The 12601-nt window shown below is 40.4% G+C and overlaps 1 protein-coding gene across 2 annotated transcripts in view; it reads left to right on the top strand.

Moving 5' to 3' along the window:
- SETDB2 (SET domain bifurcated histone lysine methyltransferase 2) overlaps window positions 1–11569 on the top strand; it is a 98170-nt gene extending 86601 nt beyond the window's left edge. For both annotated transcript variants that reach the window (XM_045978446.1, XM_045978445.1), the window contains 7 exons: window positions 1135–1178; window positions 1378–1449; window positions 3389–3444; window positions 4096–4162; window positions 4992–5123; window positions 6075–6146; window positions 10716–11569. In XM_045978446.1, coding sequence (XP_045834402.1) covers window positions 1135–1178; window positions 1378–1449; window positions 3389–3444; window positions 4096–4162; window positions 4992–5123; window positions 6075–6146; window positions 10716–10897 — 625 coding nt within the window. In that variant the 3' untranslated portion in view covers window positions 10898–11569. The remainder of the gene's footprint in view (window positions 1–1134; window positions 1179–1377; window positions 1450–3388; window positions 3445–4095; window positions 4163–4991; window positions 5124–6074; window positions 6147–10715) is intronic.
- Window positions 11570–12601: the final 1032 nt, after the last annotated feature.

Below are 12601 nucleotides of genomic sequence, written 5' to 3'. Positions count from 1 at the left end.
AACATATTGGTCTTGTAGAACCAATGAATAGAGACTCAATGAAATAATCATTTTTGTCATTATCAAGTATCAGGTGAACTTTGATGCACTTTTTAATTGAATTTAAATATTCAGTTGTTAGAGTGCCTATCATACACAAGATACCTTGCTAGGTGCAGTAAGAATGTAAAGAGGAACAGGACATGAGCTAATCTCAGAGAACCTAGTACCCTGTGGAAGGACCAGAGAGGCCAGAACCAACAGGGGCATGTGGCATGATGGGAGCAGGAGGGGATTTGCATGAAACTGGCTTGACCTTGAGTTGATGATTGTTGAAACTGAGTGATGGGTAGGGAACCATGGGGCTCATCATCTCTTCTCCACTTTTAGATATATTCGAAATTTTCCATAATAATAAAAAAAATAAGTGCCTGGCAGACGAAAGTGTTCAGATACTGGAATCCAAAGGGTGAGATTAATTTTGCTTGGGTTAGGGATGGGTTGCCAGGAAGACTGCGTGTAAGAGGTGCAAACTGAAGAATTTGTACAGTTCCCATAGGCAAGAGGGATCCTGTCTTCTGAAGCTCAGCACCATAAAGAAAGGAAGGGACATAGCTGGGGCTGAGGAGGATAGAGCCTGCAGAAGAAATAGGACCTAAGCAGCTCCTCAGAATTCACTCACTCCATTTCTTCTTCACAGCCTGCTGTGCTGCTTGCTTTCTTTCCCTGCCCTTGATCCATTGTAGATGCATGCAATTTTGTGCTATTTATTGTTGAAGATCAGTAGAACTTTGTGTAGTCAGATGAAAATGTGCCTTAGATGTTAGATCTTTAGATATCTTTCTTTATACAATAAAATCCCACTGACCACTATATATGAGTTACTTACCATTGTTTAAAATGTTTCACACGCACTCCTTCCGAGAGCATACCAGTTTGAGGGCTCAGAGCACAAAAGACATCTGAGAGAGGCTCCGTCCGCATTTGATGAGGGTCAGTAACTTACACAGTTTTGGACAGCATTTTTCTTTCACAGATATTTAGGGTAAAGCCATCATGAAAAACAGGTTTATTTTTAAGTCATAAGAAAATAGGCATAATAGTTAAAAATGTAAGTAAAAATACTTAACAGTTCTTTGAAATTGCATGTTTCAGAGTGTTCTGCAAACAACATGCTTCACTGAACAACGCTCATAATGGTAAGTCTCTAAAATTTACCACTATGGGTTTGAAGAAAGGTATACATTTAGGTAAGACATGGAATATCCTGATTTGATTTACTGGCCTCCCTGACTTAAATACAAATTTTTGAGTTAAATTTTTATATATTTACAAAATTGCCAGTTTCTTTGTGCAGTGTGCAGCATAATGGACTAATTTTTCTTCTTTGCAAACTAGACCTATTCCCAGGAAATTCTCTGTCTGGAATCTTCCATCCTCACTGCAATCAGAGGGCCAAACGAGGACGTGGTAAAAACCTTTGACTGTTGTGACTGCTTCTCTTCTAAAAGAATATCAGAATTTCCAGTACATAAAATTGATAAATTGCTGCATATTCCCTAAAATTCCCTAAGAATACGTGATTAGCCTTTCAGTTGTAATTAAGGAAAACTGGGCCCTGGCTAACTGGAGTTAGGGATGTACATTCACTCATGAATGGCCTCTGTGTGCTGCATGAATAGCAGTGTGTCACCAGCACTAAATCTGGAATGCTTACTGTGGGCCAGAGACAGGACCTCTTTGGAAAAGGCTTAGTTCTGCGTCATGCCAACTGCATTTTTTAGTGGTAAACAACACTCTCTAAACAGTATTGTTACCCTCATTTTTCAGTCAGTACACTTTTATCAGAAATTATTTTTAAAACTATAGCTTCAACCAGTGTTTACTAAAGGGAAAGGTAACAATAATATAGTTTTATTTAATTTTTAAATTTTTTTTTAAAAGAGAGTACACATGAGCTGAGGGGCAGAGGGGGACAGAGAATCTCAAGCAGGCGCTACACTCATCGTGTAGCCGGGACACAGGGCTCAATCTCATGATCCAAGCCAAGAGTCAGATGCTCAACTGACTGAGCTACACAGGTGCCCCAATATTTTAAATTAAAAATTGTTTTTAAAAGCAGATTATAACATGGTTATGAATCCTCTCCCCAGAAGAAACTATCAGTTTCATTTAAATACTTATAAAAATTTCCTGTAAAAACATACCTACTACTATATTTTGTTTGCACTCAGACATCCTTCCATATCTGTACAAATGGATCTACCTCATTTTTGAAAGGCTGCATAATACCCCATTGTATTATTCAGTTGTATAGCTGAATTACAACTGAACTGGTCTCTGCATGATGGACACTGAGGTTATTTCTATTTTTGTTTCTATCACATTGAATAGTGTAGCTAGCATTTTTCTCATCTTTGTGCCTTTATGCATGCAGCTGTGCCATTTGGAAAACTTCGTGTAGATTGCTGGGTCAAAAAGTATAAACAATGAGGGGCGCCTGGGTGGCTCAGTGGATTGGGCCGCTGCCTTCGGCTCAGGTCATGATCTCAGGGTCCTGGGATCGAGCCCCGCATCGGGCTCTCTGCTCTGCGGGGAGCCTGCTTCCTCCTCTCTCTCTGCCTCCTCTCTCTCTGCCTGCCTCTCTGCCTACTTGTGATCTCTCTCTCTGTCAAATAAATAAATAAAAAATCTTTAAAAAAAAAAAAAAAGTATAAACAATGAAACCGTGATAACTGGCTAATTCTCTTCCAAAGAGGTTGCCCCACCGTACACAATTATCCCAATCCTTGCAAAAGTTATATATTAAACACCTTCATCTTTGTCAGTCTGATGGGTAGAAAATTATTATTTTGCTATCTTTATTTATGAATAAAACTGAGTGTATTCCCCTATCTTTTGATCAATGTATCTTTTCCTGTGACACAGTCTATTTTTCTATTTTTTTTAAAAGATTATTTATTTATTGACAGGCAGAGATCACAAGCAGGCAGAGAGGCAGGCAGAGAGAGAGGAGGAAGCAGGCTCCCTGCTGAGCAGAAAGCCTGATGTGGGGCTCGATTTCAGGACCCTGGGATCATGACTTGAGCCAAAAGCAGAGGCTTTAACCCACTGAGCCACCCAGGCACCCCCCAGTCTGTTTTTCTATTTAATGAACTCTTCCTAGAGGGTTCCCCATTTGCCTATTTTACTACTCGTCTTTTTTATACTGATTTATAAGATTTTTATATTTTGAAAATTGGTGCTTTATCATAAGTGCTGCAAACATTTAGTGTAAGTTTATTGTGTCTTTTGACTTTGTAATAACTTTTAGCATAGAAGAGTTTTCTATTTTATGTAGTCAAGCATCAGTCTTTTCCTTTATGGATTCTGGTTTCTACATGATTTATATTTTCAACTGATTTTTCAGGAGTGAAAAGAAAAAGAGGAGGGAAGAAACGTCTCTCAACAGACATTCATGTACAGGTAATTTGACTCCATTTTACTATAGCTTTCAGTTTCTTCACAGTTTCTTCCTTATTTTAAACATTCACATATCCGGTGAAATTGTAACAGAACCATAATGAGATGAATATGAAGGCTGGGTGTGTTGGGTATCCCAGCACATGCCCTTCAGGAGGCGACAGTCCATGGCTCTGATAACACATGCACCACATCAGTGAACGTGTCGGAGCCCGCGGTGTGCTTACGGCCTTCAGAGGGGCAGAGCTGCAGTAAAGCATCCTTACCCAACCACATAACTCTCAGCTGCGTGATGCACACTTGACCTAATCTGTAATTTTCATAGTTTTCCGTATTACTATTTTGTGCAAAGTGAATGAAATGTTTTGGGGATTGGAGGACACTTTTTAGACATATGCGCATATAAGCTAAATTAAAAAGAGCCAGCAACCTTCACCTCTTACTGTTTATACAAGAGGAGTTTGCCACGCCTCTTGATGTTTTGTTACACAAAAATGATTTTATGTTTACATGTAAACTACCAATGAACATAGGGCATGATTTTCACCACAGGCATATCATTGAATTGTTTGTAACAAAAGACTGGTTTTCATGTTACACAGTATTAAATGTCAACAGTAAATTAGTGTAATCTTGATTTTTCTCTCCCTCTAGCCACCTGAAACGTTGACATTAGATAGATTCATAAAACAAATGAAGGACGAGGATGGCAGACACACAGGTTTGCTATAAATTTTGTATCAAATATGACCTACAGTACTTACAAACAGAACCCATTTATTTCAAAGTTGGTATGCCACTTAATTCATTTAGACTTAGAGTAATTGTAAGAATAGAAACCTTTTATTGTAACTATCCACTCTATCATAGCCCCAGCTCAAAGTAACTGAGATGGGGATGGTCCACTGTCTTTGCTATAAAGAAAGGATATACTTCCTGGTCTAGAAGCCAGGGTTACCTGAGCTCAGAATCCAGGCCCCTGCTACCTCTTGTACTGTGACCCCAGAAAGAGGGTCCAGGAAGGTGAAGCCACTCACTGTCTTTTTCTGTCAGGGAAATAGACATTCCTTAATGACACACAGTAACTGTGACAGAAAAAAATGATGGGAGCTATTATCTCAAAAATCTGAAGCTAAATTTTAGAAAATCCTCTTGACTCAGTTAATTAGGCTAAGCAGAAGTTTTTATTTTCACTTTTTGTAACACTGTTTCAGTGAGGAAAACATGAGGTATGATGAAGTTACAATAGAAGATAAAGGTGCTGAGATGCCTGGCTGGCTCGGTCGGTTAAGCAGCAGCCTTCAGCTCAGGTCATGATGCTGGGGTTCTGGGATGGAGTCTTGAACTGGGCTCCTTGCTCAGTGGGGAGCCTGCTTCTCCTTCTGCTCTCTCTGACAAATAAAATCTTTAAAAAGATACATGTGCTGTATTTATGATCCTACTGACGGTGCTCATCCAGCCCCAGGCAAGGTCTGAAGAAATGACCATAAAGGGATTTATGAGAGCTGCCCTAAGATCATTTCCTCCTAAAATGTTTTTCTTATTCTTAGATGCAACTGAGAAGATTGACTTTCTTAAGAAATGTAAGGAAGTGGGGCTTCTTAATGATTTATTTGAAGAAATCGTAGACAAACTTCATTTGAGTCAGGAAAGACTCCTGGGTGACACTGCTTCTGATTCAGGTACCGAAACAGCCACACTTCTCCGTGCAGAGCCTTCTTGCACACCTACTTATAAAACAGACCAAACCAAAAGTACACATTTCTTTCTCTGCCATAAGTTCACTGTTCCAGATCTCTAGTCTTCTATGTGTCAAAGGATGTGGGTAATTCACAAACTCATTAATTCAGTGAACAGCAGCCTGGTGCCCTGCAAGCTGTGATGGGTTTTGCAGACGCACATAGCTGAGAGTGACCACCGACAGCATGTGGACACTCAGAAACACAGGCAGTCACACATCTGCCCCCTCACCGCTTGTTGCTAACATCTGAGAACAGCATCATATTGCAGTTTGACTTGACTCAAATTCTGTTCCTTATGTCTTTTTTGATAATGTCAACTCAAAGCTTATAGAAGAAAAGAGGAATGTTTTTTCTGATGTTTCACTTAGTTAACGTGACCTTTCAGAAGGAGCTCTCTGGGAAGCCAAAGTTCCATTTGTATATGCAGGTATATAGCCACTTAGCTTTCTTAGACCCTACAGTGTAAGCTTAAAAACCATGATAAATGCAGTTATTTACAAGGAAAAACTTGACAGTCTATGCTGTAGGCACCAATGTAAGGTATATAATTATTTGAAAGGGATTATTTTCTATAGGACAAAACTAAAAAGTGAAATTAAAAGCAAATTTCCAAAAATTCATTCATTACATTCTTTCATTCATTTCCTCTTGACCTGAGACGAAGTACTTCTCAAACATGATCCCCTCAGAATCCCGGGTGGGCTTGTTAACACACGTGAGCGGGCCTCTCCCTGAAGCCACCTCGGCATGCGCATTTCCACCATGTCCGCAGGGAGGACGTTGTGCAGGCCGGACTGTTCTGTGTACTTTCCTTACCTGGGTTAGTCTGTAAGGGGTTTCTGCCTGTATCAGTTACTAAAATTAAAACTGAAAATGTTTCTCTCCCTACAGACTATGAAGAAATTGGGACTTCACTTTTTGACTGTAAATTGTTTGAAGACACATTTGTCAATTTTCAAGCAGGTAAGTGAATTTTAACCAAGCAGCATAATATATATATATTGAAGTAATATAATACTATTCAGGTGATAAAAATCTTTTTTTTTTAAGATTTTATTTATTTATTTGACAGACAGAGATCACAAGTAGGCAGAGAGGCAGGCAGAGAGAGAGAGACGGGGAAGCAGGCTCCCCGCCAAGCAGAGAGCCCGATGCGGGGCTCGATCCCAGGACCCCGGGACCACGACCTGAGCCGAAGACAGAGGCTTTAACCCACTAAGCCACCCAGGCGCCCCATTAAAATCATTTTAGAAGAACGTTCATCATCTTACTAAATGAAAAAAGCCCACCACATAGCAACAGGAGCCCACACACCCACAGAAAATATACCCAAATGAGAACAGTCATTAGCAGTAGGCGGCTGGGCGGTGCTGCGTTAGATTTTCCACATTCATATATGCAGTACCTTAGTCATCAGGAAAAACTCAATTTTTTGTTTCTACTCTTTCAAATGATTGCAAAATGGGAGGTCGTTGGGCCCATGTTCAGGACTCAGCAGGAGCTGGGGAGGCGGCAAGGCCGTGACCACACTGCTGCTTGACTCCCTCTCACTTGATTTGATGTGTACAAATTTTAGTTCTCCCAGTATTAATCTCCAGTCTAACTGGGGGAAGGAGGGTTGCAATTCACTGATTCTAAGGACGAGCAAGAAAAAACCAGTTCAGACATTTTTGAAAAAGAAGCAAGCCTGGGGGGGTAGGGACTTAAGTGGTTGATATTTTATAGAAAGGTTTTGTTGAATCATATTGTACACCTGAAACTAATAGGACACTGTATGTAATAATACTTCAACCATTCAGTGAGTAGGTCCTCCCACCTTTAAGATGCTTTCAAAACCAGCTAAATTTCCACTTACGGGTGAGTCTGATCTGACTTCTCTATCAAGCCTCCACACAGTTGGACAGGCTGTGCACTGCACATCCTGGCCGGAGTGGGACACAGAACTGAGTGTGAACAGTTCCCCCTAAAGGTCCAAAACCACAGCGTCCTACTCTCCATTCAGATTTTGTATTACATTTATAATCAGCCTATCGTTTAACAGTCTCTTGAGAACGTCTGCTCACTGCTAATGTGAGTACCCACATATTTTTTAAAAGCAGCCTTTAAGCTCCAAGGTTGGTTCAACATGGACAAATCAGCATGATACAATACATTAATAAAAGAAATAACAAAAACCATTGTGATATTCTCAATAGATGCTGAAAAAGCATTTGACAAAGTACAGCATCCCTTCCTGATCAAAACTCTTCACAGTGTAGGGACAGAGGGTACATACCTCAATATCATCAAAGCCATCTATGAAAAAAACACAGTGAATGTAATTCTCAATGGAGAAAAACTGAGAGCTTCTCCCCTAAGGTCAGGAGCACAGCAGGACTGTCCACTATCACCACTGCTGCTCAACATAGTACTAGAGTCCTAGCCTCAGCAATCAGACAACAAAAAGAAATAAAAGGCACCCAGACTGGCAAAGAAGAAGTCAAACTCTCACTCTTTGCAGATGATATGTTATGTGGAAAACCCAAAAGACTCCACTCCAAATCTGCTAGAACTCATACAGGAATTCAGTAAAGTATCAGGATATAAAATCAATGCACAGAAATCAGTTGCATTTCTGTACACCAACAAGAAGACAGAAGAAGGAGAAATTAAGGAATTGATCCCATTTACAATGGCACCAAAAACCATAAGACACCTAGGAATAAATCTAACCAAAGAGGCAAGCATCTGTACTCAACTCAACCTATAAAGAAATTGAGGAAGACACAAAGAAATGGAAAAACGTCCCATGCTCGTGGATTGGAAGAACAAATACTGTGAAAATATCTATGCTCCCTAGAGCAATCTGCACATTTAATGTAATCCCTATCAAAATACTATCAACTTTTTTCAAAGGAATGGAACAAATAATCCTAAAATGTATATGGAACCAGAGAAGATCCCAAATAGCCAGAAGGATGTTGAAAAAGACAAAGTTGGTGGCATAACAATTCCAGGCTTCAAGCTCTATTACAAAGCTGTCATCATCAAGACAGCATGGTACTGGCACAAAAACAGACACATAGCTCAATGGAACAGAATAGAGAGCCCAGAAATGGACCCTCAACTCTATGGTCAACTAATCTTCAACAAAGCAGGAAAGAATGTCCAATGGAAAAAAGTATCTTCAACAAATGGTATTGGGAAAACTGGACAGCCACATGCAGAAGAATGAAATTGGACCACTTCCTTACACCACACACACAAATAGACTCAAAATGGATGAAAGACCTCAATGTGAGACAGGAATCCATCAAAATCCTTGAGGAGGGGCGCCTGGGTGGCTCAGTGGATTAAGCCGCTACCTTCGGCCTTGGGCTCAGGTCATGATTTCAGGGTCCTGGGATCAAGCCCCGCATCGGGCTCTCTGCTCCGCAGGGAGCCTGCTTCCTCCTCTCTCTCTGCCTGCCTCTCTGCCGACTTGTGATCTCTCTCTCTGTCAAATGAATAAATAAAATCTTTAAAAAAAAAAAAAATCCTTGAGGAGAACACAGGCAGCAACCTCTTCAACCTCAGTTGCAGCAACATCTTCCTAGAAACATCACCAAAGGCAAGGGAAGCAGGGCAAATATGAACCACTGGGACTTCATCAAAATAACAGGCTTCTGCACAGCAAAGGAAACAGTCAACAAAACCAAAAGACAACCCCCAGAATAGGAGAAGATATTTGCAAATAACATATCAGATAAAGGACTAGTGTCCAAAATCTATAAAGAACTTACCAAACTCAACACCCAAAGAACAAATAATCCAATCAAGAAATGGGCAAAGGACATTTCTTGCAAAGAAGACATTTTTGCAAAGAAGACATCCAAATGGCCAACAGACACATGAAAAAGTGCTCAATATCACTTGTCATCAGGAAAATAAAAATCAAACCACAATGAGATACCACCTCATACTAGTCAGAATGGCTAAAATTAACAACAGATCAGGAAATGACGGATGTTGGAGAGGATGCGGAGAAAGGGGAACCCTCCTACACTGGTGGTGGGACTGCAAGCTGGTGCAGCCACTCTGGAAAACAGCATGGAGGTTCCTCAAAAAGTTGAAAATAGAGCTACCCTACGACCCAGCAATCATACTACTGGGTATTTCCCCTAAAGATACAAATGTAGTGATCCAGTGGGGCATGTGCACTTGAATGTTTGTAGCAGCAATGTCCACAATAGCCAAACTATGGAAAGAGCCTAGATGCCCATCAACAGAAGAGTGGATAAAGAAGACGTGGTGGATATATACAATGGAATACTATGCAGTCATCAAAAAAAAAATCTTCCATTTGCAACAATGTGGATGAAACTACAGGGTATTATGCTGAGTGAAATAAGTCAATCAGAGAAAGACAATTACCATATGCTCTCTCTGATAGGAGCAATTTGAGAGGCAGGGTGGGGGACTGTGGGGGGAAGGGAGGGGACAAATGAAACAAGATGGCACCAGGGAGGGAAACAAACTGGAAGAGACGCTTAATCTCAGGAAACAAACCTGAGTGGGGTGAGAGGGATAGGGTGGTTAGGTGATGGTCATTGGGGAGGGTAAGTGCTATGGTGAGTGCTATGAATTGTGTAAGCCTGATGATTCACAGACCTGTACCCCTGAAACAAATAATACATTGTATGTTAAAAAAAAAAAAAAGAAAAGAAAAAGAGAAAAAGCAGCCTTTAAAGTCTTTTTCTAAAAATCCTTATTTTGTAGGGGACTTTCATCTCTGTTACTTTTCTTTCACATAAAAGTCACATTTCCACTACATGTATGGGTTAGTTGGGAGGATATACGTTACAGTGTAGAACTTGGGGGGAGTGGGGCACCAGGAGGAGACACTATATGGAATTGCATTAGAACCAACTTTTAAAAGACCTAACTTGACATCCCTACTGATACAGACTCTCTTACTTAGTTTAATGTTGCTCAGTTCTAATATTCCAGACAGTTAACTACAGCTTATATGTGTGTTTTGGTATTCTTCAACCTTGAAGTTTTCAAAAAATGATACTGTCACTGAGTAATACTCTTATTTATAAAGCCTAATTAAAGTATCTTCTTCCTAAGTTTCCACCATAAAGGCCTTCCTATTTCTAAATAAAACCAAAAGCTTTTATGTAACATTAAAAATTGGATGCATTTTTATGAAAGATTTGCCCTTATCTTGATATTCTCATCACATGCTCTTTCCCCTTACTATCTCTCCACAAATGGGTAATGTGTAGCATGAAAATTATACAGTTTCTGCTCCTGAGTTCTCAAATATATACAAAGAGGACTCAAGCTCTAAAGATGTACTGACTGGCTTTATGTGATTAAAAACTAGAATTCTGTCCTGAATTCGAAGAGGAAGCAAAGGTATAAAAGAACCAGTTCCTGCTCACAAGGCCCTAAATTCTTTTCATTTGGGGCACAAAGTGTCTATTATGCACTTGCAAGTGAAAGAGGCTAAAAACAGTACATTGTTTATAAAACAGTATACTAACCTGAAATTTTTTTTTATCATAGCAATACAGAAAAAAATCCATCAATATGAAGAAAGGCAGCAGCAACTGAAGGAAGAGATTGAGGTACTTCAGGACTTAAAACAAACCATGTACTTTCTTCAAGAAAATAGAGACATGAGGTCAAGTTCTACTTCAGTGTCTTCTGTGTCTTCTAAGGATTACCATTCCCTAAACCAGGAATGAGGTTCAGTTGCAAGCAGGCTGCAAACTGAAGGCCTGACCTGTGGAAGCCACACATCTTTAGAACTAGGCCTCTCTTGTCTCTCTTCAGTCCTCATCAACTCTTACCTGTCCTTGCTGATCAACATTTCATTTGATCCTGCCTCTTATCATCTCACTTCTGCTCTCCAGTAAAATGTTCGTGAGATTCTGCTTGAGTAAACTGGATCATACCTCCCATCTCCCTCCCTCTGCACTGAAAATCCTCTGGCAGCTTCGTGCTGGTGTATCCTCACCCCCCCAGCCCCCTCCCCCGTTCCCCCACTCCAGTGATCGTTGATTCTAGTAACACACAAGGTGCACCTGGAATAAAGGCTCCCCAGGGCTTTTGCTCATCTTGCTGTGAAGCCTTAACTGCTTTTACCTTTCTCTGCCTGTTCCTCCTGCAGACCTCATTATACCATTCCATTGGAGTACTTTTCCTTCCCATCACTTCCCAGTGTAACCCACTGTATGTTGTATCACTCCGTTATGGTACTCTGAGGGCAAAAACTCACTATTCCTGTGTTTTATTCCCAATACATTCCCAGCACCTAGCATGCTCAGTAAATGTTGAATAAATGCATAAACTGTTCTTATCTTTTGAGACTAGTTCCAGTTTGTAATAACATATAATAAATTTGAATTTTTACTCCATTTGTATCAAATTTACTGCTCATCACAAAGTCTGCTTTTTAAATTTATTTTCAGCCACTGTCACTACATAAGCATATATCATCTTCAAACTAAACATTTAAATTTATAACAATGCTTTGAACATCAGTGGAAATATGCAAGAATGAAAAACCAGGGGTACCAGGGTGGCTCAATTAGTTAAACAGCCAACTCCTGGTTTCAGCTTGGGTCATGTCATCAGGGCTGTGAGATGGAGCCCCACATCGTGCAGAGTCTGCTTATCCCTCTCCCTGCTCTCTAAACAAATAAGATCTTAAAGAAAAAAAAATTTTTTTTCTCAACCTAACAATATCCAACTGGATTTTTATGTACAACCACCATGTGCGATCCCTAAAAACCTCACATCCACATTTCTGATTTACCACAGTACTCTAAGATTCACAATAATGCTATATTTCAGTGTCTAGAATGTAACAGTGCCTGGGTGGCTCAGTGGATTAAGCCGCTGCCTTCAGCTCGGGTCATGATCTCAGGGTCCTGGGATCGAGCCCCGCATCGGGCTCTCTGCTCCGCAGGGAGCCTGCTTCCTCCTCTCTCTCTGCCTGCCTCTCTGCCTACTTGTGATCTCTCTCTCTCTCTGTCAAATAAATGAATAAAATCTTTAAAAAAAAAAAAAAATACCCACGAGGGGCACCTGGGTGGCTCAGTGGATTAAGCCGCTGCCTTCGGCTCAGGTCATGATTTCAGGGTTCTGGGATCGAGTCCCGCATCGGGCTCTCTGCTCTGCGGGGAGCCTGCTTCCTCCTCTCTCTCTGCCTGCCTCTCTGCCTACTTGTGATCTCTCTCTGTCAAATAAATAAATAAATAAATCTTAAAAAAAAAAAAAAAAATACCCACGAAGGAATATGGTAGAGGTGGAAAAGAACATGCCCATTCCTGTTTTAATGGCAACCCTAGGTGAAATCATAATGACCTGAGGGACAAAATCTCAATCTAGTTGTTTCCTAATTCCTAATTCCTGATGCATGCACATCATAATTACCTGGGCATTTA

The sequence above is a fragment of the Meles meles genome, chromosome 14 (genome assembly GCF_922984935.1).
Source record: "Meles meles chromosome 14, mMelMel3.1 paternal haplotype, whole genome shotgun sequence".
In the NCBI taxonomy this organism is placed as follows: domain Eukaryota; kingdom Metazoa; phylum Chordata; class Mammalia; order Carnivora; family Mustelidae; genus Meles; species Meles meles.
The sequence above is the reverse complement of the archived record's forward strand: the minus strand, read 5'-3'. Positions and strand labels throughout refer to the sequence as shown.